General features: G+C 40.9%; 1 protein-coding gene across 1 annotated transcript; it reads right to left on the reverse strand.

Annotated features, from left to right (window-relative positions):
* Nucleotides 1-3246: 3246 nt before the first annotated feature.
* Nucleotides 3247-20136, reverse strand: RNF185 (ring finger protein 185). Its single transcript, XM_024198013.2, has 7 exons — nt 20052-20136; nt 12050-12281; nt 10228-10246; nt 9202-9314; nt 8585-8639; nt 6116-6233; nt 3247-4279 (listed from the first exon to the last, which is right to left on the reverse strand). The coding sequence occupies exons 2-7, from the start codon at nt 12229-12231 to the stop codon at nt 4182-4184; spliced, it is 585 nt and encodes a 194-aa protein (XP_024053781.1). The 5' UTR covers nt 12232-12281; nt 20052-20136; the 3' UTR covers nt 3247-4181.
* Nucleotides 20137-20199: the final 63 nt, after the last annotated feature.

Genomic DNA, 20199 nt, shown 5'->3' on the forward strand with positions numbered 1-20199 from the left:
CTAACAGAAGTATTGGGAGCAAAGCTTTCATGGGTAAGAACCTCACGTCTTCAGATGCATCTGAAGACGTGAGGTTCTTACCCACGAAAGCTTATGCTCCCAATACTTCTGTTAGTCTTAAAGGTGCCACAGGACCCTCTGTTGCTTTTTACAGATTCAGACTAACACGGCTACCCCTCTGATACTTAACTCTCTTACAGTTCTCTAACAGCAGGGGAAAGGCTTGGTGCCGCCCCGATACCCACTGCTGTCCTCCTTCTCCCCCCTTGGTCTAATCCGGGGTGTATGTTCCTTTACACCAGAGGTTCTCAAACTGTGGTCCGTGAGCTCCATTCAGGGGTCCCCGGATAGTTCCCTCTAAGGTGCACACCTGGAAAGGTGCACATGAGACAATGAAGGGTGACCCACCTAATTAGTGGAGCTGTATAGGCGAGGACCCTGGAGAAGATACACATATGTAGTGGCCTCAGGGGGGGGGGGGGAAGAAAGGGCAGGTGGGAGGAGACAGTGGGGTGAGAAGGGGGGGATTTGGGACATGCAAGACTGCAGCAGCCAGAGAAAGAGATGACTTTCCCCAGCTCCAGGGCTGCAGCTGTCGGGGAGAGACGGTCCTCCTTCCCAGCCTCAGCTCTGTGGCAGGGGACAGACCCTCCTCCTTCCCAGCCCCAGCTTGAGGGCTACTGCAGTGGGGGGAGAGAGGGCATAACCATTGCATTAGAAAGATAAGACTACTGATATTAAAATATGAGTTGTGTGCTTTTATTTGTAGAACAAAAAAAGTTAATTATTAAGTTTTTTATATACCGCTTTCATCCAAAGCAATTTACAACAGATAGCTAATCGTACAAACAACATTTTGGTCCACCGAGACCCTCAGCAATTTTCAAGTGGTCCGCGAAAAAAAAAGTTTGAGAACCACTGCTTTACACTGTACAATAGCAGTTTTTACTCCGCTCAACCCCTCCCCAATTCAGGTTTTTACCCTGCGGTTTATTTTATTTTTTGGTCTTCCTCTGAAATCTCAAGACTGTTAGTGGTGGTGAAACTTTTTCAACTATGTAAATGACATTAAAGGATGGGAGAGATTGAGTCCAGGCAGAAGTGCGAAAAGGCCATTCATGAGTCCCCATTCTTGAGCAGATTCACCCCCATATGCAAGATAGCTTCCTGATTTTAAAAAATGTTAATGTCACATTATTTTTTTCTCAAGACATAAGTAGTGAACCAAAGGAATGCCTGCTTTTTTACTTTCTCTGTTGAAAGAGGCATAGTTCAATCTCACAGATGGTCTGTTTAGACTAGAAATAGCTGGCCTATATGCTAATACAGGTAGCACCTTCAGCTCCAAGGAATGTACTCTATGTAAAAGGATCAGTAGGTATAGAGGATATCCCTTTAAGTCTAGTCTCCAGCACCCTCAAAGATGGTTTCATTGCCATTTATCAGAAGACAGCATCAGCTGGTTCCTTCTTTGAGTGAAGAATACATCATAGACATACATCCTACAGAGCAGGTGTACCAACAGCAGCTCTGATACTGCTAACATTTTCCACAATAATATAGATATAAAATATTTTTTCTGCCACTGTGTTCACAGTAATGCCTCCTACAGTGAAATTCCAAATAGCACAAGGCAAGGGCGCTGCACTTCCTTAACAAAAGGAATCCACATAGGCTGAGGTCAATGTAAAACCATTTTTTATTCTAAATCACTTTCACAACAGTGAAAATTAGTGAACAGTAAAGGGTTGCACTGTATGTGCCATCTTTCTCTAACTGCAGGCCATGTGCAGTCTGAATACAAGGGAGGGGAAAATGATACAATACAAAATGCACACTAAGAAAATCAGAAGCATTAACACTTAAACTATCTCATTCTTGGATTGCCAGGAAACTAATGACTCTAAATTCTGTCATTGCAGCCACTTCAGTCTTCACCCCTTCAGCTTCTCAAGAGCAACTGGCAAAATAAGCTTAAAATTTTATATTTTAAAACAAAAAAAAGTTTAAGTCTGGTTTAATACCTCTTTTGTTCATGTCACAGCTGAATTTCTCACTGTCATCTCCAAAGGATAAAAGTTTTGAAGAAATAATCTTCATACCAGATTACTTCCGGAAGAACACGCTCTCTTTCCTAGCATAGCAGTTTCTCAGAATAATGGTAGAAGGAAATAAAATCCCTTTTACATTAGCAGATGAACGTTCCCTTTTCACCAGCAGGTGGAGCTGCCGCTCAATAAAACATCAAGGCACTGAAAAAGCTTCATAATATGGCCAGTTGATGATAAAAATGCACTTAATTTCCAAAATATGCACTACAGAAGCCAGTTAGAAGGGATGAAGCTCCCAAAGTGCCTATACTGTTCAAGCAGCACTTGAATTACCTATACTCAACCAGATCTTGCATCTTGGTATATGATGGATGAGGTAAACTATTGCAGAAGCCAGCTTTGCAAAATCCTGCTTGCTTAGGAGACTTTTGGGGCAGGCAAACAAAACTCCTACCTGCTCCTCCCACACCATCATGCTACAGGTGGATGAACAGTTTGTGTTTAGGCAAGCAAGTTTCATTGCTACTGCTCATGGTTGTCCTGCCCAGGCACTTCATCCTTGTACATGAGAAAAAGCCTAGCTCCTGAAGCAAGTCAGTGAGTTTCTATATATTGATTTGTTTTGTCAAATATCATGATTTATTGTCCAGGAAGTCACAAAATTCCTCTCTACAGAAGGTTAGTCTCTGACTATTAGTGATCTGAGTCAAAGAAACAGTATCTCAAAATAAAGACAGAAGAGAATCCTTTTGAAAGTGTCCAGTTAGAATTAGAAGAAAGTCAAACAGAGGTAAAAAATCCCTCATATTTCAGGTACTGTGGATCCAGAGAATCAATCAGAAACACTTTTTAAAGCTTTATACCTAACAGAATTCCATAAAAGCTTTCAGAGTTGTGGGCACACCTTCTGCAACATCCTCCTCCAGGCAGAAAAATATTTGTAATCTCCTGTCCTTCAAATTATTATCTTTGGTAAACCTGCAGCAGCTCGTGCACTACTGCTATTCCTTATAGGCTGGAAGCAGCTGTGCACTACCATACAGGCAATGGTCTTACACTATTCCCTACAGTGGCACCTGCTAGGCAAGTTTAGATTTCATTTTTTGCCAAAATAAATGTGTTTGAAAAGTTAACCTCACAACTCACTTAATAAATCCCCATTGTGGCCTCTCCCCCCAAACAAGATGATCTCAGATCTGTAAAATGATTTTATTCAGAGTACACAATAGTCCTGGAAGTCTCACAACTTCGGAAGAAGGAGTGAGTGCAGCTACAGCAATAGAGTTATGAAGGTACTATCCATGAGTAAAGCCAAAGACAGCTGCACAAACCCAAGAAAAACAAACACTGCTTTGTCACCGAGGAACGGCACTGCATGTGGCCAGAGAGGTACTCTGCTGTCCAACCACCCTACCCAACCCCATGATGAGAGAATTTTCAAGAGTCTAGCTCCAGAAAAGTCAGATTATTTTACAATTTTAGGCTGAAGTTTCTTAACCCCTCCTGTTACAGCCATTCAAGTGCCATGGATTTTTCACAACTCTGGTGAGTAACAGCAGGTATAGAACACTGGTCTCCAAAGCTGATTCCATTTTCAGGCAGATGCCTTCCCAAAGAAGTCTTATTAGTGCTGCAAGATATTTCCTGGCAAGAACTGGACTTTGATATAAAAAGATTAAAGAATGTTCTGGAACTTCAACTGATGCATTTCTTTCCCATCATGGATGTTACACACGTGATACTGATGAACAAAGCAGTAGGTTCCTTTCCTCCCCTGCCCACACTCCTTCAGTACCAGTGTCTTCCACATAAACCTGGCCTAGCTGATTGGCACAGGATTTCAAAGCAACACTCCCTTTTGAGAGTGAAGCTCAAAGCTAGGTCCATGGTTGTATCTGGATACCAGCGGTATGAGACATGGCTGAGGTAAGACATGCTTTTGAACTGTTATTTAATTCCAAGGTTCTGGTGCAACATGCGAAATTCCTCAATATGCTGTGGCACCACTGATTCCTGGAACCTGTGATTAGCTATGGAACCAGACACCAAAAAGTTTAAAGTGGGATGGGGGAGCAGTTTTTAACTAGTTCAGAGACCCTGATGACCAGGAATATACAGGGTATAGAGCAGTTATGCAATCAACAGCCAGAACATGATCACCAGAGCCACAAACAGGAAGAGACGAGATAGGAACTGCTCATCCACATACTGGGGAGTCCCTGGAACAGCTGAAAAACAGGAAGTAAAACAGTTCAGTACTTTCCTCTTCTTCAAGATGTAGTATATACTGCACATAGCATATTCACAAGTCTAGAGAGATTAGCAAGGAATCCACCAGCTGACAGACTGCTACTGGCAAAATTTCTCTGTTACAGGAATGATTCAGACTGCCTCACTCACACTGGGAATTAAGAAGAAATGCAAAAGGTCAGATCCACAAAGCAAGATTAGGGACGGGGATGGGATCCTACTTGAGCTTGCAGCCCTCACCAGAGATTTACAAAAGACAATGCTGAAGTAAGTCTACCTCAGCCAGGTATTTCTACACTACAAAGTTTTGCATCAGCCTTTCTCCTCCACACGAGGAAGCTACCTCAGAATAAGCACGTTATAAACAGACAGAAAATTTTAAGGGGAGTCTTATACCAATAAAACTAGTGGGAAGCTTAAAGGAGCTGAAAACTAAGTGTCCCCCTCTGGAACAAAAATACTGAGCCTGCAGATGAACAACAGATTTAAAAAAGGATTACCGGCAATCATTAATTTCCAGAAGCTGGATAACAAGGGATGGATCACTCGATTTGCTGTTCTGTTCATTCTCTCTGAAGCACCTGATATTGGCCACCATCAGAAGATAGGCTACTGGACTAGAAGGACCATTGGTCTGACCCAGTAAGGCCGTTCTTATGTACTTATTTAACCCGAACCAGCACAAATCCACAGTCTCTAGCTCCAAACGGACACACTCTTACGCAAGCAGATAGTACAAAGCAAGGTACAACTAATGGGCTAAATGAAGATGCCAAGGGGTATACAATTTAGCAGCCCTTTCAAGAGCTTAAAAATTCAGTTCAGTTTTCTCTCATTATTCCAAATGAAATACATGGACTGGGGATCCTTTACTCTAAACACAGTATGGCAGACTATTGGCTAAAAGATTTATCATAGGTAGCCCTGGAAATCTTGGGCTGTAGGTTTTCTGCCCAAAACAGGCAGACTCTTGCAGTTTGACTACTGTGCAGAGGGATTGCCAAACCCTTCAGCTTTACAGGCTGTTTGGCAATCCTCAGAATGAGGCCACTGTACTAAAGTAACCCAACTGGTTTTACTCAATTGACAGCATTGAAATTAATTCACCAGGAAGTTATTTGTTGTAGCACATAGGTGATCATCTTGAAGATGAACTGCAAAGCAAAGAAAGTAGTGTTCTTGCTTTTTCTTCTTCTTTATGGTACATTAAGACCGATAACTTTTTTTCATCCCAAAAAAGTTATCATATTTTGTTTATGTGGGAGTTTTCCTTCTTTTTAAAAATGCTAGAAATTCAGGTCTCAACTTCTCTGGCTTTCCTGGAGAATCTTTTGGAGGACTGGAATGGAAGCACTCAGATCACTGAAAGGGCTTTCCCAGTTCTCACTTGAGGGGAAGGAATTTTCAGTAGAACTGATTTAAAACATTTTTTTGTTAAAACCTGTTTAACCTGCAATGTCACTATCGCTCTCCAGTTCTTCAATCCTCCAAAAAGTCCTTCAGCAAAACAGAGAGAAGTCATAAGCTGGTATTTTCTAATGTAAAACCACCAGAAAAACACCTTTAAAATGTATTTTATATAATAAAGACACAGCAAAGGTTTTCCCTTTGTTGTTCACTCTTAAACGATTAGCTCTACAGTGCACCAACACTGTGTGCTCAAAAGGGTGTTTCCCTACATGTTGTTTAACTGGTTTACTTTGGCATACAGATAAGTTAGTGATTTAGCAGGTTCCTTGCTTGAAAGATACAAATTAATCTATATGAAATTTATTCTCCTGTGGGATTTTCCCAGATGGTGAGATGCATAATACCTGGTGGAGGCCGCCCATCATTTATGTTGAATGCTGTGGCAAATATACCGAAGGGAAATGCCCCAATTCCAAATGACATTTGGAAGCCACCATCTCCAAACCCAAAGCCCTGGAATCCCTGCAGAGAAGAAAAAAATGGAAGTGAAACATACTGTCATTTATACTGCAAGACAGAGTAAAGCCAAATATTCCATGTCAATGGACTTCTTTAGGCTAAACGAGGATCACAATGTCTGGCAGTTTTCAGTTTGTGCCTGTATGGTCCCACACCTCACTGCAGCTCATGTTTGAGGGCTACAGGTTAGCAAATGCTAAATGTTTTTGTAATTCTCTCACCAGATATCTGACAATGTATCATAATTTATATCATTGGATATCACTTACTGTTTTTTTAAAAAGCTTTAATTATGAGTCAATATTTGCTATCCATCAATCTAAAACAAAAGTAACATGAAAAATTACCCAACATTGCTCCTCGGGATATGTGTAAAGTTCTGTGCACAGTCACTTTAAAATTGTGTTCCTATAGCACCATAGAAAGCTTTATGGGGAGGAGGGGGAAGAGTTCTTGCCCAAAGGAGCCTACAATATAGGTTATATACAACATAATGTGATGCAGGGAGACTTGACATCAAGGAAGGAGGAGGGAAGGAAGGGTTGCTTTATGATCCAACGTCACTGACTGACTGTAAAGGGTCCAAAGCAAAATTGCAGGGTTAGTCTAGCCAAGGAGAAAGATGAAACTCCTGAATCAAGGAACATTCAAATCCTTAAAATGGGTGCAATGTTTGGGAAACAACTAGTATGAAACAAACAATGATACTGTAAGGAATGGCTGTGGGAGAGCAAACTGTTACCCTAGTCCTAGACTCCACCAATCCACAGAAGATTGCCTTCTTGTCTCAGAATTATACCAATGGTATCAGTTCTGGAGAATACCCTAGTTTCTAACTGTCCAGCTTTGAGTGTACACAGAACTGATCCCAGTGACATAATACTTAGCCCTAGAGTTTATGGACTAACCCCTTGATTTGATTAGTAAAGATTTTGACTCTTCTGCCTACGTTGACAGTTGTCTTGTCATCAACTCCCTACAAAAGGGGCCAGATGCAGCAATGCTGCTTTGCATGGCAGCTCCTGCAGTTTCAGAAACTGGAGAAGCAGCACCACTGCTGCAATATCTTTATGCCAGATTCCTCCAATTAATGGCAGCACTTGCTAAAAGGTTCTACCAAGATGCAGCAGCTGATTTAATAAGCAGGCAACGCTCCGTGGAGAGAGAACTACTGAGCTCCCATTTATTCAATGTAGAAATGTTCCTTAGTCATATCCAGCAGGGCTGTTTGTTTGAAACAATGAGATATACGAGTGCTCTCTGGGGACTTGAAGCTGAATTACATGGAAATATGCAAGTGTTTCATCAGGTCACGCTCACTTCTTACTGTCCTAGGAAACTCTGATCTATCCTGATAACTGTTCCCCATGTACAGCCTACTATTTATATTCACTGTATTTACATACCTGGGCTGCTGTTTGCATAAACATACCCCACTTCATTTGGGATGTGTATACATAAACATGGTAAAGTAATGTTCTATAGTGAAGTGGGTATCAGCACACAGCAGTGGTCCCAAATCTTTTGAGGATCCTTCCTCCCCCCCCGCCCTTACTCCTGTCCACACACCCCTTGAGCTGGGAGCATGGCTGCAGCTCCGGGGGGCGGGAAGGGGGAGGAAGGAACGCAGACGGGGTAAAGGGGCCGAGGCTGGGGCCCCAGCCAGGCTGTGGTGTAGGCTGATAGCTGGGCCTACAGCGAGATACGGCTCCACTCCCAGCCTTGCCTCCAGCCTTGGCTCCGGGCTGGGAACGGAGCCACGGCTAGCGGCGAGGCTGGGAGCTGGCATGGAGCCATCAGCAGAGCTGCGCTGAGGCTGGGGCCGGGGCCAGACACAGGGCGCAGCTGGGGGCAGGACCGGAGCAGAGCTGGGGGTGTGGAGGGGCTGGATAGCACTCCCTCCCCACCCTCCACTGAGGCTGGCCTGGACCGGATCTCGTTGCGCCCCCCAGACATTCCTCCACGGCCCCTTAGGGTGGTGCGCCCCACACTTTGGGGATCTTTGGCATACAGTGACAGAAGCACACAGTGTACATTTCGAAGACACCTCTCATTTGACAAAAAGGAGAGATATGTCCAGAACCATTTTCAGAAGCACTGCACCACTTATGCGTAGGGAGCGTGTTCTGATTATGAAAGATAACATCCCCAGCAACACCATACTGTATGCTTTAATTGTAAAGTTTGAGTAAAGTTAACTCATGCTATAGAACGCTGAGGAATGGAGGCATCCACAACACAACATCAGGTACCAAGAGACGTACAATAGGCAATATAAAAGGATCTCCACAGTTGGTCTCCCTCCTCCCCAAATCCTAATCCAATCTTTCCACTTTAACTTGTGTTTTACTTACCCCTCTGTTCTCTGGTTCAGGTCTCTGTCCCTGTGGTCGTGGTGGAGTTTTTTCTCTGGAAAAGACAGCAGAGTTAGTATAAGCGTAGCGATATATGATGTAATATTAGTTTCCTGCCCTGGCCAGTAAAACAGAACTAACATTAATTGCTCTTTCACAGATGTCCAGAGACCACTGAATTGTTGCAGCAGACTTGTGTGCAGTTAGTTTACTAGCAGGAGCCAGCAGGCCCACCAGTTAGTTGAACCTCCAGTTCCAAATCCACAAATTGAGATTCTACATTTCTGTGCAGCAACATCCTTGTTACATTTCACAATCAAGGGAGCTTGAAAACTGTGATCAGCCCAATGAATGTCCTGTCCAAGTTGTCCTAGTCAGGTAATATTTTGCACAATGTGCCATCTTCAGTTAGTAATTAGTGTTCAATTCAGTTAAAATAGATTTCCACAGATAAGCAAGAAATGGGGTGTGGGAATCCAGGTCCTGGGAGAGCCAGGATGTATTTGGCAGACATATCACCTCCCCTAAGTTTTGACCATCTCTTATCTGACACATCAACTGTATAATAATTAGGTTTGTGGTTTCCACAAAGAAGTGGCTAAATTTTGATTCCTTACCTGGGGTCCTGCTGCCCAGTACTACCCCTTCCATACAGAGGAATAACTTTATCTCGACTGATTCCTGCTTTACATACTGGACACACCTGCCTGTTTGGCCTGGTCTCTAACCACTAAGAGAGAAAAATAAAACAAAATAAATAAGGCACCATGAGAACAATGGAACAATAACAACATGCAAACGTATCTCACACAGCCACACAAAAGACAGCCAAATAGAATTCTACAGCTATTCAGAAAAACAAGGAGGCAAACTGCCTACCCTTTGGAAATATATGGAGATATACCTATCTCATAGAACTGGAAGGGACCCTGAAAGGTCATTGAGTCCAGGCCCTGCCTTCACTAGCAGGACCAAGTACTGATTTTTGCCCCAGATCCCTAAGTGGCCCCCTCAAGGATTGAACTCACAACCCTGGGTTTAGCAGGCCAATGCTCAAATCACTGAGCAATCCCTCCCCCAATGCCAAATGCCAAAGTGCCTCAGATTTGGGCAGTACTTGCTGTAGTTTAGTATAGTAAACTGCTATATCACATCTGCTGAACTGTACACTTGTAATTGGGCTGGGAAAACTCTGAAAACTACACTGTAGAAACAACCCTGCACCGGCCTAGGGAAGGAAGGACCAGTCGTGTCTCATCTCTAGTTTCTATGATTCTAACATACACAGAGTAGGGGTGTAACAGTAAGCGTGGCAATAGAAGTGCTTCAAGTTTTTAATCTACATACTAAGCCCTCTCGTCTGTCATATGTAACCTCTCCTCCCTGAATCACTAAATATTTGAGTGGTTAAGACCCTGAAAAAAAGGGACTTTGGGCTTATACTTCTCTTCCTCTGGAAAAGTGGATTGCAAATTATTGCATGTTAAGTTTCATTAGTGCATTCTGCTTACCCTGGAGAGAAGGAAGTATGCTTAGAAAGAGAAGGGGATATTGCAGCTTCTGACAGAATACCCTAGAGGACTGAGGGGGTTATTGTGTAATAGGAGCTGATGAAAGACAAAGTAAAAAGAAAACGATCTTACCTGGTGTAAACAAGGCCAACTGTTGGTATTCCCAGGGTGATTTGATAATAGGGCAGAAAGAGAGAAAGGTAAAAAAAATGTAGTTAGTTACTTAGAAAGTATATTGGGGACAGCAGAAGGTTAAAGAATCAGCAATATCAGTACCATAACTTTGCATTAGAACAAACTGAACTTCTGAAAGTACAGCCAAAGTCAAACCTCCTCTGGCCCTTCCAGTTTATACAATCTGACACTAGGTTGCCAAATGGACAGAAACCACATCACAACTCTTGGTCCCTGTACTCTCACCATCTAGAAGTTCCACAGCCTTAGATATCAGCACAAAAAGCATACACAAAGGCTTAAATTAATCTTTTTGGGCCTTTTTGCACAGATTCTGCTCACTGATCCCATGAGCTCATGTCCTAGGCAAAGATGCAAATTAGAAAGATGCCAACCGTATGACGTTAGGATCTTAAGAATTAAGGGAGGAACACGTGGCTAAAATATTGGCAGGGATATGGAGAAATGTACATTATGCATCACGCTGTTAATTCTAAAATGGGCATGAAGTATGAGGAACAGAGTAGGGTTATTCTAATTTCTCCTTTAAGACACTTTACTTCAATTAAAGTCCTTGTGGCAACTTTAAAAAAGTCAAAATCAAACAAAAAACAGGCCACAAGATAAGACTACTTATCAAAAGACACTACAATCAACTGCTCTCCAAGTGGTATAAACAATATGCAGATTGTCAATCGAAAGACTGGACCTTCAATCCTGGTGTAAAGTCACCCCACTTAGGTGGTTTCATCAAAAAGTTGTGATCACAATAAGGTTTCATTGTAAGAAAAGCCAGATAACAAGGACCTACAGCTGATATGTTGACACCAGAAACCAAATTCTACTTGCTTACACCCATGCAACCACACAGGTTTAACTGAGACCTGAATTTAATCCATAGTGTTTAAAACCCCACACAATTAGCAATATCAACCCTTGATAGCTGTTACATTAAAAAAAAAATTGGGGAAAGATGGTTATTTCCTGTATAATTCCATCTTTCAACTACCCCAAAACAGTAACATTTGAGGCAAAAGATACCCTTGCAGTCCACTGAAGTATTGTGGAAAAGCAGGGCAATCTACTTCAATGCTCAAACCTGGACAAGACACATGGGAGGCATAACATTTTCTCTGTGTTTGTGGGACATCTGCCCACATTGGACAGACGGTGGACCTGAAGAGCTAGTGCCACTGCCATGATGGTATGGGGAAAGAAAAATAACCTCACAACAAAAATGGGCTCTCTACAACATTTCTGCCAGCACTAGCAGTGAAAGGAAGCCTGGGGTGAGGGTGCGATTTGCCTCAAAATTCATAATTTGGATTCCCGAGCCTGCTTCCAGGACAAGGTACAAAGCAGTTCCAGGTATGGGTGGGTTACAGAGGGATTTAGACCCAAACAGTGGGTGTGTGCCACGCCAGAAGGCATGAATGAAAATAATATTGCTTTGCCAAATTATATTAATCAAGGCTGTGCAATTCAGTTTTTAGCACAACAATCCAGAGGGCTACCAAAAGCAAAACTTTAGGAGACCAACAGTAGCTTGGAGTAACTACATATTTAACAGAAGAATGGATCTGGGGGCAGAACAGTAAGTTAGCAAATTTCTGTTTACAGCATTCAATTCCAAGTCCATAATCCCATTCACATTTTAAGATTGCAAGGCTGGACTTTTCATCTGACATTTAACCTTGTTACATCCTCGGCTCCTGGAGGATAAAAGTGTGTTTGTCCCAGACCCATATTCTGGCCTACCTAAGGAAAATAGAATACTGACCAGAAGAGGTGCCCACACAGGCTGATAACCGCATCCTTGGCAGTGTCTAAACAGATGTTGCATTCAAAAGTGCTGTCCTGATTAGTATTGTCCCCAGCACCATTACTACTGCTGCTGCCACTGGTCCCTCCAGTACTGGAGTTTTCAGTGGATGTAGACGCCGTGGGCCCTTTACTTGCCATCCTCAGGAATTAATCAGATCCAAGGACAGTAAAATCTTCCAACTGGAATCCTATGAGACAGAGAAAGAGAAATTCCACTTGCATTACACTGTTACATTCTTGTCCTATTTGAAACTGAAAGAAGAAAGCAACAGAGGGTCCTGTGGCACCTTTGAGACTAACAGAAGTATTGGGAGCATAAGCTTTCGTGGGTAAGAACCTCACTTCTTCAGATGCAGATGACTTGCATCTGAAGAAGTGAGGTTCTTACCCACGAAAGCTTATGCTCCCAATACTTCTGTTAGTCTCAAAGGTGCCACAGGACCCTCTGTTGCTTTTTACAGATTCAGACTAACACAGCTACCCCTCTGATACTTGAAAGAAGAAAAAAAATATTAAGATTACTTGCCCAAGGACCATTTGGATCCCAGATTCCAACATCTCAATTTTATGGTAGCCAAGAGGAGTCTTTTTTAGAAGTTAAGCTGTCTTGAATATCGGTCATATGGCCTAGCTGCTGACATCACCTACATTTTAAAATTTTGGGTGCACTGACTGAGTAGCACATTAAACCCCAAGGCTGAAAATTAAGACCAGTTTCCCATCTCCATCTTCTTGTAAATGTTACCAAACAGCAGTTACTCTTTGCAGAGTGTATTGTTGATACATGTACATTTAGTCATATGTGCTCTTCCCAAAATTCAGTACAGGGCACAAATGTTTGAGCACAGCCTGAAAAGGAGTTTAACAAAGGACCATGTCAGGAGACCTTTCTTCTAGAATTCAGTGAGGTTTACAAGAAAACTAAAGAGGTCTTTTTTATCCCCACACACACACTCTCAGGTTGAACATATAGGTCATTCAATGCACCTAGGATTTTTTTTACATCCATTAGTTCAGGTTACCAGGAGCCCAGGAAAAGAAGGTGGATGGAAGTGATCCTCGCACCAGGGTGGATTGATTTAAATCATCAATTTTAGATGTGTTTCACATTGGTATTTTTTAGTTATTTTTCTCAAGACAGGTTGATTCTCATTGGTTGGTAAAAATTAAAACATGTTGACTTGCAACTGAATGCAGCCTTTGTACTACATTTGGTACTTCTTTTTGCTAACCATGAGATACAATATATCTATACACACTTATTTAAGCAATTATACAGCTTAATTTACATGTATGGAGATTCTTAATTTTTACATTTTTATTATGTTAGAAAATGGTAAATGGGGGTTTTCTTATTTACTAGATACTTTTTTTTTTTAAACTTGTGATTTGTGTCAAGCTCCTTTTGGAGGTTGATTGGAATTCACTTAAAATGCACAAACAAAAACAGCATTTTAAATTTTGTTTTTAAATAGAACTATCTTAAATGTACCGGATACATAAGAAAAAAAAGTTTATCAATAATGTTTTGCATTTTAAACTAGCTGATGTATTAAACAAAGGAAGCATTATCTGTAGTTAGTGAACGGAAATGAGTGTTTCTGGTCACCATGTCATTCAAGATTTTAGAACCAATAGATCTCATCTTCTTATACCTGATTTTTATTCCTAGATTGGGAGAGGAAGACAAGTTTTCCTGCTTTTTCCTTCTTAACTTTGACTGAACTAGCTATTGAACTGAACTAGCTGAATAAACTAACATTTAAAAAGTTACTCTCTTGCACCTGCAGAAGAGGCTATCTGCTGTCAAAATCTGGTTTAGCACTTCGACAAATTTTGGTTCCAGATGCTTACAACTGTTCAGTGAGTCTGACTTTCTTTGAAACTCAGCAGAAAACATATACTGCTTAATATTTTTTTTATTTAATTTATAATTATTTAAATATATAACAAGTAGTTTAGGCCTTAACACAGATTATCAATTTCAAATTTACCTAATTACATGTATTTTTTTTAAATATATATATTTAATTTAAATTGAAAAATTCCGATATATTTATTTTAAAACATCCTTGTTTCTTATCCACCCTTCCCTCTCACTGCTGTCATGGCCCTGGGTGGAAGTGAGCCTTGAACATTTCTAGCAATTATGTTGCAGAAGCACCCAGTATACTGAGGACGGAACATCCCAGTTGTTTGTACAGCTCACATGCTCTTGACTCAAGTTAATGTTACCTGTGCAGCACATATCGTGTATGTCTACTCAACAGGATTCTCTCTCTTTTTATTTCTTTCTGCTAAAACATAACTACCATAAACCTTAGTATGGGATTTCCCTGACATGCGAATCCGAAAGCACTTTACAGAATGGAGACAGCATGGGCACAGAACATGTACATCCCAGGAAACAGAGATATACTTTTACTGTCCAATACAAATACCAAAAGTCTACTCTGATTTTTAATCCAGAAATCAAGAACAAATCTATACCTGCTGAGTCAGTCACAATTAATCAAGAAAGAACAATTTAAATCTTAGTCCATTGCACTTTACATGAGAAAAACAAGGAGCTCAGATACCAAGATGCTGAAAGTCTATCAATCATAGATACCCATATATGAGAGAGAAACAGATGACTGTCTAAAACTTTCACAAGTCCACAGAAATTAATTATTTGGAAAGGGCAACTAGAACCTTTCATATACTACTGACTGCATAACTTACCCCACAAGTACTAAAACTGTCACCTCAGCTTCCTGAGTAATGCTGAAGCACACATATGGAGCTGTAAAACAAAACTTCAGTCTCTCCAGCTTTTATCGCAGAGTTCTTTTCATACAATGCAATTCCGCTCCAGGACTAAAAAAGTGTCAAGCCTGAGCCCAATTAAAGTATTGCATCAATGACACCACAACAGAACAAATGGGGAAGGAGAAGAGGAGATTTATTTCTACAGAGCTTTTTCATTCAGTTACATCATTTTGCCTGGGGTCCCAGAAGGACAGCTCAGTGTTCACAACTACTGTGCCTTAATGCACACTGCCTCTCAGCACTGCTGACTCCTAGCATTTCACAGCATGGCTTCATTTACCCTCATCAGCAAGGCAGTTTGCCATTGTTAAAAAAAAAAAAAAAAATGCTTTAGTACAGGACAGGTGGAAATGCTACCAATTCCGGAACTACACATTAAAAAGCAATTTTCACTGTTCTCATGCATCCTTTCTGCCAGAACCTTTAGCAGCATTAGCTTATCTTGCTCAGATAATGAATGTTTAAATGAACCCCAATAACAAAAAAATCAAAAACTGAAGCAAGAATGTTTAAAGTACCAGGATTCGCTCATGTGGTATTCTGCTTTAAATATTGGTTTAATATTTTAGTAGGAGGAGAGATGGGGGAAGGATTTACCCCTACAGATTTGGGGATCCATAGCATGAATTTTCAGACCTGGATTTAATGTTCTTTTTAAAGCAGATTTGGTCATAATGCAAGAGAGAAACCAGATAAATAAAAAGGTGTCATTAGTTCTGTTTCTGCCAATATCTTCCTTCACCCCACTTGAGCCGTCAGGTGACCCAGTTCAGCTTTTCTCCCACAAAAGCCTTTGTACTTTCTCCAATGCTGACCCGTACTCCTGGAAAGAAAGACCTCCTCCAAGTCTCTCTTCAGTACCCTCTTTCAGATCTAATCCCCCATTAGGAATTCATAAATTAAAAACATAAAAATATTACAAACATAATAAGCTAAGACAATAACTAGTAACCTTATAAGCATGTACTGTGCAAGACTGTCTCATTCCCACCCACTTGTCTGTTGTAATCTCTCACTGAGGCACAACGTGTCTTATTTAACCTAGTTTGTAATAAACTCTTTGGAGCAGGGAGGGACAATCTTATATTTGTCTGTAAAGCACCATGCAGACTCGTATGGTATTGTACAAACATTATTATTTATACATTTGAAATTAAAGTGAGACAGGATTTGATATCCATAGAGTAAGAAGCACATTTGCTCAATCCATAATAACTGGATCTTTTATGTTCTAACTCGAACAGATTCATAAGTTTGAGAGTAAATTCCAAGATGATACCACCTTCAGTCAACCACCTGAGCTTGTTAAAAGAAATGCTAGGCAGAGAAGTACACTTAAGAAAAATCAAATAAAACAGGCCAGACCCTTTTTGTATTTGATTTAGGGCTCAGATGAAGGAGACACCATAAGCACCTCAGGAGCCACTGTTGCTTTCAGGTTAAATTAAACACAAAAGTGTTTATTAAAAGTGGGGAGAAAGAATTGGGTGTACAAAGGTACTAATCTAGGTTTGCTAAACCTTTGCCCTTTTGACCAGCTCTTCAAGTCCCACTTCACAAATGCCAGGACCATTAAAGAAATTGAAGGAAGGAAGAAGGTGCAAGAGTTAGTTGTGACCTCATGGCAAGTTTTCAAAGATTTTCCACTTTTCTTCCCTTGTTCTTTGTTATCAAGACATTTCCATGAAAACAAAGTATTTGTTTCTTAAGTGTCCATCTGTTCCTGCTGTTTATTCCCCCATTTGAAGTCATCATCCTCTGTGATATCGCAACTGGGTGCTGTAGAAATGACTGATATCACAATGTATTATTACTTGACATGGGGAACAAACAGCAGGAACAGATGAACTGTTAAGAAAAAAGGAACTTGTTTTCATGCAGATGTCCTTAAATAAACAAAAGGGGGCGGGGGAGAAGATATATGGGAAGGGATATAACATGCCTCCCTTTCGGTTATCCAGGCTTTTCTGGAGCCAGTCTGGTTGAAAGAGCAGATGAATACGTGAGGAGAAAGGAGGCTTTAAGAAGCAGATGGCACTTTGGGGCCTGAAGGTTCCATGGCAGTTGAGAGCAACAGATGGTCTAAGAGACTGAGGAGGAAATAATAGCGTGGGAGACTGGTGAGGTTTATGTGCTCATCTGTGCGCCTGCAAGAAGCAACTGAGGAGAAGATACCCACAAAATATTTACGAAATATATTCTAAAGATACAAAGTGGAGTAGAGAAGTGGGGGAATGATGCACCAGGAAATGCAGGGCTGGAGCATCAGACAGTGAAAGAGACCAAGTGTATGGATCTAAGAAAAATGAGAGATTTTCCGGAGATATAACGATTTGCCTCTGAAAACTATGAGGAACTTCACAGGGAAAAAAAAGATCATGACATTTTAAATTAAAGCATCCAAAAATCTCAATGACAAAGAGCACAGATGGACAATAATTCAGAGTGCAGAATAGAAAGCATCAGAAGATAATGTCACCTAAGTTATAAATCATATTTGTAGGGTATATAAAATGTTTAGAAGTGTTTGCTTTATAATGTTAGTTATTTCATAAATATTAAGAATAACTGCTTTCCAATTGGGCTCTAGGTCACTGACTACATATTAACATTTTTAATTATTATTTCTCTTTGCTGTATATCTTAAATATGAGATTTAAAGGAACACTGTCAGGTTAAAAAACCTGTATAGAAAAATAAGATTCTTTGCTCCTTTTACTAATGTGTCACAGTGTTACATTACTAAAGAGATTACTAAAATTTAAAGAATTTTTCAAGTCTAGTTTGCTTCTCATGACAGATTCTGTTTTATTCAGGTTCTAAATTTCCCTCTGCTTGGACAATTAACATTTCAGGTTCACTTTCTTCTGATGTACTACCACAATATCACAATGTTTTTGTTGCAAACATGGCAATCCAAATTTTAAAATGATCACTTTTCATTAATATTATAAAAGTTTCAAGAAAATCTCTCTCTCGACACTAGGTTTAGAAGAAGACCCTCAGACATAAGACAAAATACAAATCTGAAACCTACAATGTGAGAGTTCTCTGAACTTTAAGTGTACCTAACATATGGTCACAGGTTACTTTTTCTGCAAGAGCTGACGTTTGCTGACAGCCCCATGAAAAACAGTAAGTTTATTTCCTGACATTCACAGCATGTACATTCCTGCTGAAGTAAAACTGTTAATTATTAAACATACATTTACCTAGTTGCCTCTTTATTCCCTTCCCCCATCTCTTGATAGGTTATGTTTCAACTCACTCTTTAGCTAATCAGTCATGCATGTTCTATTCTCCTTTTGTGGTTTTTATGTTTCTGTGCTGTATATCCCTTTCAGTGTTAGATGAAGTGGTCCCTACATATATATATATAGGCTGAACATCAATTTAAAACACCATCTTGCACATTAATCTACTACCAGGAACCCATGCAGCAATTCAGAGACACATTTAATTCACTGGGACTCTTCACAGACCTGTGCTAGAGGATTAGAATGCAGGATTGAGGCCTATGTTTAAAAAGTGATTTGGAATCCATTGATAGGAAATGTGCTATACAAATGCAAGGTACTTTGTTAGTATAAAAAATTATTGTGAACACCAAGCATGTAAAAGACAAAGATAGCTTTGTTCTGTTTTACGCTCTCTCCCGTCCATTAAACAGATAGACTCAAACAGAACTTGGAATGAAGCCTATGAACACACTTCTTTTTTTAAACCCTGGCAAATCTAAGGGATAAAGAAAACTGATATAATCAGTTAGATAATGCCAGAAAAATATTCAGATGATATTAGATTATGTAATATGTTTTATAGGATTCAATCGGTCATAAATGTACTATGTGGACTAATTATTATAACTTTATAGGTTGCCAGGGGAGGTTTTATTTGAAATCAACAAAATACAAAAAAGCATATAAAGCAATCCCAGAGGGCAATTCAAATATATCAGAAGTTACTACATTTGAAGATAAGAACTAAAACCCAAATATTAATCTATTTATAAAGAGCCACATCTTTAATGGACACTTATGAAACATTTTAGGTCCCTGGGGAGAAAAAAAAAAAATCTAACTGTAGAGAGCAACAAATAATGTTAAGAGGCCGAAGCACTTTACAAAGGAGTGTAAATTATCCCAATTTTTACAGATGGGGAAAACAAATAATTGTTTCCCTGCAGACACACAGGAAGCCAGAAGCAAAAAGAAGAATAGAATCCAAGTCTCCTTGCTATTGGACTCCTGCTCCAACCATTGAGCAGTACCATCTCCCTCAGTTGCAAAAGTAAAAATCACAAAGTCCCACTGTTACAAGTAAACCTAAAATCTGCTATTCTATAATTCACTAAAGAAAAGACAAGAGTGATCTCATTCTGTTTTGATATAATCTTAAAACGTTTTGGACAAGAAAATCAAAGGATGAAATGGAAGAGGAATACAACACAGTCAGTGTTACAGAAAGAAGTGCAACTGGGACAAGCGACTGTTTACCAAAGAATTTTTTACAAAGGACCCACACACGGAGGAGAAGGGGGGAGTTTCCCTCCTGAGTCAAGGCAGATCCTGGGACTAGGGTGACCAGACAGCAAGTGTGAAAAATCGGGACTGGGGATGGGGGGTAATAGGAGCCTATATAAGAAAAAGACCCAAAAATCGGGACTGTCCCTATAAAATCGGGACATCTGGTCACCCTACCTGGGACACCTGGTGCCATGTGCTAGTTTGGGAGAGTAAACATTAACAAACTGTGATTTCCAAGGCATTTTCTTGTAAGACTTATGAGTTACCCAGTTAATGGTCTCAGGTAATAAAAACTCCTTGTAAACAGATGTAAGTTCAAAGTGTATCAGTGAGGAGACACCCCCTTGCACACGAACTGTTCGCCCTCCCCCACGGACGGACAAAAGAAGAGCGAGAGGCGCCTGTCTGAGGAGCCAGAGGTTTCGGCTTCTCCTTCCAGCTCCTGACCACCTACTGCTAACTTGACAGGATGCCCCACACACCCACCCGATAGCTCAGCCCCGCCCCACCGACCCCCTCCTCAGCCCGCTTCCCGGCCCAGGCCTCAGGCCCGCCCGCAACCCCAGGCAGGGCCTCGAAGCCGCCCCCCGGCAGTCTCAGGCCCGTCCCCCCGGTGCTCACCTGAGAAGCAGGTGCCGCGACCCCCACGACAACTACAACAGCCCCGAGACTCGGACTCCCAGCTGGCTCCAATCCGCGCTCCAGCTTCTCCTCCCTGGGCCGCCGCTGTCACCTGATCCCCCGGAAACCCAGCCCCGCCTGCATTGTA

The sequence above is a fragment of the Terrapene carolina genome, unplaced genomic scaffold, assembly GCF_002925995.2.
Source record: "Terrapene carolina triunguis isolate 2854851 unplaced genomic scaffold, T_m_triunguis-2.0 Scaffold790, whole genome shotgun sequence".
NCBI lineage: Eukaryota > Metazoa > Chordata > Testudines > Emydidae > Terrapene > Terrapene triunguis.

Coding starts and splice junctions, on each gene's coding strand:
- RNF185 (XM_024198013.2), bottom strand. CDS start 12,231: ATGGCAAGTAAAGGGCCCACGGCGTCTACATCCACTGAAAACTCCAGT. Junction 8,640..9,201: donor ACTGGGCAGCAGGACCCCAG/GTAAGGAATCAA, acceptor TGTCTTTTCCAG/AGAAAAAACTCCACCACGAC. Junction 4,280..6,115: donor TGATGGGCGGCCTCCACCAG/GTATTATGCATC, acceptor CCTGTTTTTCAG/CTGTTCCAGGGACTCCCCAG.